General features: G+C 36.3%; 1 protein-coding gene across 3 annotated transcripts in view; it reads right to left on the bottom strand.

Annotated features, from left to right (window-relative positions):
- Positions 1-4,024, bottom strand: part of LOC107654854 (glutamate receptor ionotropic, delta-1-like) — a 281,413-nt gene that overhangs the window by 45,984 nt on the left and 231,405 nt on the right. For all 3 annotated transcript variants that reach the window (XM_016442136.1, XM_016442137.1, XM_016442138.1), the window contains one exon: positions 2,195-2,368. In XM_016442136.1, coding sequence (XP_016297622.1) covers positions 2,195-2,368 — 174 coding nt within the window. The remainder of the gene's footprint in view (positions 1-2,194; positions 2,369-4,024) is intronic.

Here is a 4,024-nt window from a genome sequence, read left to right on the forward strand (position 1 = left end):
ATAAAAGCGTCTGCTAAATGTCTAAATGTAAATGTAAATGTAAATATAAGTGTTAAAATGTGTAGAAAGAAGATAAACTGATATATATGTAATGACGCGACACATTTTAAAAATGGTTTAGTTTTACAACAGATGCAATGAAGTTGTAAGCCAAAATCAAAGCAATTGCATCTCTAAAGCATTTTTAGCACTTAATTCAGTCAAGCAGAACTATACACAGACATAGCTACAGGCATAAAGCTGTGACTGTGTTTCATTTCAGTTTACTACATGGTCAGCTTGCCACCAATAGTTTACTGAAATCTTAAGTGCCAAATGTGGTATAAAGAAATGGAGAGCATTCCTTATTTGCTCTGCAACCCTATCAACAACCTTTCTCAAACTGTGGTCATGGTCATCTGGGTTTACAGCCGAGGCATGATCTGCTCATGTAAGAGTTGCGGAAAATGCTAATGTGCCCGTGACATAAGATCACATAATTTTGACCTCTGAGGCTCCTCATTCGTCCCCTAAGTAGTGAAGTGCTTTCAGAACGCTCTGCCAGATGTCCAATTAGTCAGACATATCCTTGACATGGATTCAAGGCTTTGAAAGCCTTGCAAGACTATGGATTTATGAGTCAAAGCCTTTTCCGCCCACAAGTGAGAAAATATGCTATCTGTTTTAGCCTATGTAAAACAAAGACTCACACAGTTACTACTAAGTAACAAATAAAATGAATGGGTGGCTTTACTTCCCTGTGTGCTTCTGTGTGACTGTGAGCTAGATGAAATGATTATAACACAAGAATGACTTGTTTTAAAATCAGCGTGTTCCTCAGTGAGAACTGCTGATACCAGAGTGATCAGGATGTGCTTTCAATTTATCATGCACACAAAAGTACATGATTTTAAATCAGCCCATTTTCTCATGGGCTTTTTGATTATTCTCCTGCAGCTAGTCCATATGTTACTAAACGTCTAGCTGTAAACATTTTTTGAGTATGTAACAATTTTGATGACACAAGCTTTAAATCTAAATGAATAAAACAAAACAACAAAATTAGGACATCAATTAGACGGATAAAAGCACGCCACCCACAGAGCTTTTATTCAGCATTGCGTGAACCGTCAGCATGGTGCATGGAGACCCATGGCCCGAGGGCTCAGAATCACAATGCCGCAACCTCTTGAGTTAATTAAAACAGCCAATCTGCCACAGCACAGATTCAATCTCTTACTCTCTTCAACTTGCACTGTATACTTTGCACCAATGGAGGAACGAGAGGCATCCCTGCGGCTCCTAACATCTTGCATATCTTCTCATCCTTTCTGTAAAGAACTCATTTGTCGTTTTGTGGTGCTGCTTTGGCATTAGCTGGTAAGTAACCCTCTTTCTTCATGAATTATTGAGACAGTGAGCCCCAGAGAAAAGACGCATGGATTTGCCATCTGCTCTAGAAGAGGGAAAATGGATTCTAAGACCCAAACAAGGTTTTCATAGAGCCAGAAACAGATACAGTATTTTAATGTTGTGTAAGGGAGGGGACTGTTTTCACAATTACAGTGTAATTTGTTAACGGGTAAAAGCATCAGGGCACAGGCGGCTAATCTGGATCAGTTGTGCGTAACCTTGTTTTGAATTAAGATTCTAGAGAAATTAAGTGATACAACAAAGAAAATAAACTTGACAGTTACTGCAGTCATTATGCAGCCTTGCAGATACTTCAAACTGCAAATGCAAAGCTGTAATGAAAAGACAATTAAAGATAAATTCAGACTTGAACTATTGGAGTAAATCTCACTAACACAGTGCAATGAACTCTTGCTGCAGGAAAGCAGCTGCCGTGTATCTTAAATGTGCTATGTGCTTATGAATACAAAATAACATTTAGCAAAAAGGCCACAGAATTGAGATTTCTAGTTGTAAATCATTCTGCTTATAGCAGTTCATTGCAAAACAATGCATCGTCTTGCAAAGCTAGCAATTCTGGTCTAAATTGACAGGAAGAGACTGTCTGAAGCAACTGACCAAAGTCTGTTTTGTTTTTATGTGCTGGTTGCAGATTTATCTGAAATAGATTGTACCACAAAAATAGGCCATCTGATGCTGAAACTGCACTAAATGACCTGAACTGACATTGACCTCGAGATCTATTTCTGATGAATGAGTGTGAATTCACTGTGCTCTGAAAAAATGTTGCTAAGATACGTACCTCTAGAGACTGCAGGTACCCTTCCTGTGGGTCGCAAAGCAGCGAGGAGATGCGATGATTGTTCCTCATGCAGCGGATGTTGGTGTCCCTCCACAGGGGGAAGATCTGCCGGATCACTGTCATCTGGCCCAGAGCGCTGTGGACAAGCTCCATGATCTCCGTGTCACTAACCTCCTACACTCATAGACAGACACACACATACATAAAGGTATAGTGTGAAAACAGACATATTAACCCACTGGCACAAAAAAGCCACCAAACAATGATATCTTCTGATATCGCTGCTGAAAAAATAATACCTCTGCAAAACCAACAAACTAAAATAATGAAAGATATAATAAATACATAACAAGCTAGTATACCAGAATTACAATGAGCATGCATTGTGTGGTAACCATGGAGATGATCTGTTGACATCTCTTCTAAATATTTTGTAAAATCTGTAAAAAGGAGGGTTTTTGACTATTTTATTACACATCATTATTTAGCCATGTAAAGACTAAAATACACTACATGAACATGATTCTAAAAAACTAGGCATCATACACTTGCCAACTTTGTACAATAAATGACACTAAACAAACACTAAACGACAACGGATCACACACTAAAAGACTATAAAAATTCTGAACTCAACAAACTGGTGTAAAAACATGATTCATTGATTGGAGATGCAGAACAATGAAAACAATAACGATGAAAACAGGCTGGCAATAAATTTGATGTCGTGATAACATGATTTGTGGTCTGAAAGAAAAAAAATGCAGTATGTGAGTGTATACAATACATAAATCAGATATCAATGTTAATAAAGAAACCAGTTTCAAGAAAACACAGCTATGGGTAAAAAAAAAAACACACACAAGGAAATGCTAAAATGCACAAAAAGTTAATGCATAAATGTCTTGCTAGTCAAAGTAGAAGTAAATATCAGCATCGAAACATCAATCAAAAGTCAGAAGTGCTTCAGCCTTACTAAGAAACAAAACAAAATTAAAGCCTGTCTGTTTAAAATGTAAAGCATATAGTTTCATTCATAGCCTTGGAGTGCAATTTATAAACACACACAGGAATAGCTAAAGCCTCAGGCAGTTAAGAACTGAAACCTACTCTCTCAATAATGTCCAGAAATGTGACGTACAACATATGGAGGATAAATAATGACAGCAATGATGGATTGGTCCCTCTGAGAATATGGTGCATGACAATCAAAACACTTCTAAAGATCTGCAATACTTAATCAGCTGCAAACTGAAAAATTCTTAATCAGCTGCAAACTGAAAAATTCTTAATCAGCTGCAAACTGAAAAATTCTTAAAGGAATATATTCCAGAGGTACAATAAATGTCCACATTTAAAATCTATAAAAATAGAGAAAGCTCTGAAATGTCCTCTTTGTTGAATTTAAGCATGTTTTTTACCCTCATGCAATTTTGAACAGAGCTGTATTTCCAGTGAATGACAGCTTGCAGTATTTCGCATACTTAGCTATCATATGGGTTCAGAATATTAGATATATGAGAGTCATATTGATGTTTGTATGCTGCATTTTTATATGGAGCAAGCTTGATAGCCCTTGGTCTTCATTTACTTTCAATGTAAAGAAGAGAGCCATTCATTTTTATTTTTGAGTAAACTATCACTTTAATCATATAAAACAACTTATGGCATTTTTTTAAATACGATACCCGTCATTATTTAGTCTATTTATGTATTTATTTTCCTTATGAGTATTTTTCCTCAACTTGTTCTCTTTTGAGTTTCTTATGCTCACCAACAAAAAATTAATTATTTGATGAAAAGAAAGATAAAAGAACAACATTTTTTTTT

Source organism: Sinocyclocheilus anshuiensis, unplaced genomic scaffold, assembly GCF_001515605.1.
Source record: "Sinocyclocheilus anshuiensis isolate Anshui unplaced genomic scaffold, SAMN03320099.WGS_v1.1 scaffold335, whole genome shotgun sequence".
Lineage (NCBI taxonomy): Eukaryota > Metazoa > Chordata > Actinopteri > Cypriniformes > Cyprinidae > Sinocyclocheilus > Sinocyclocheilus anshuiensis.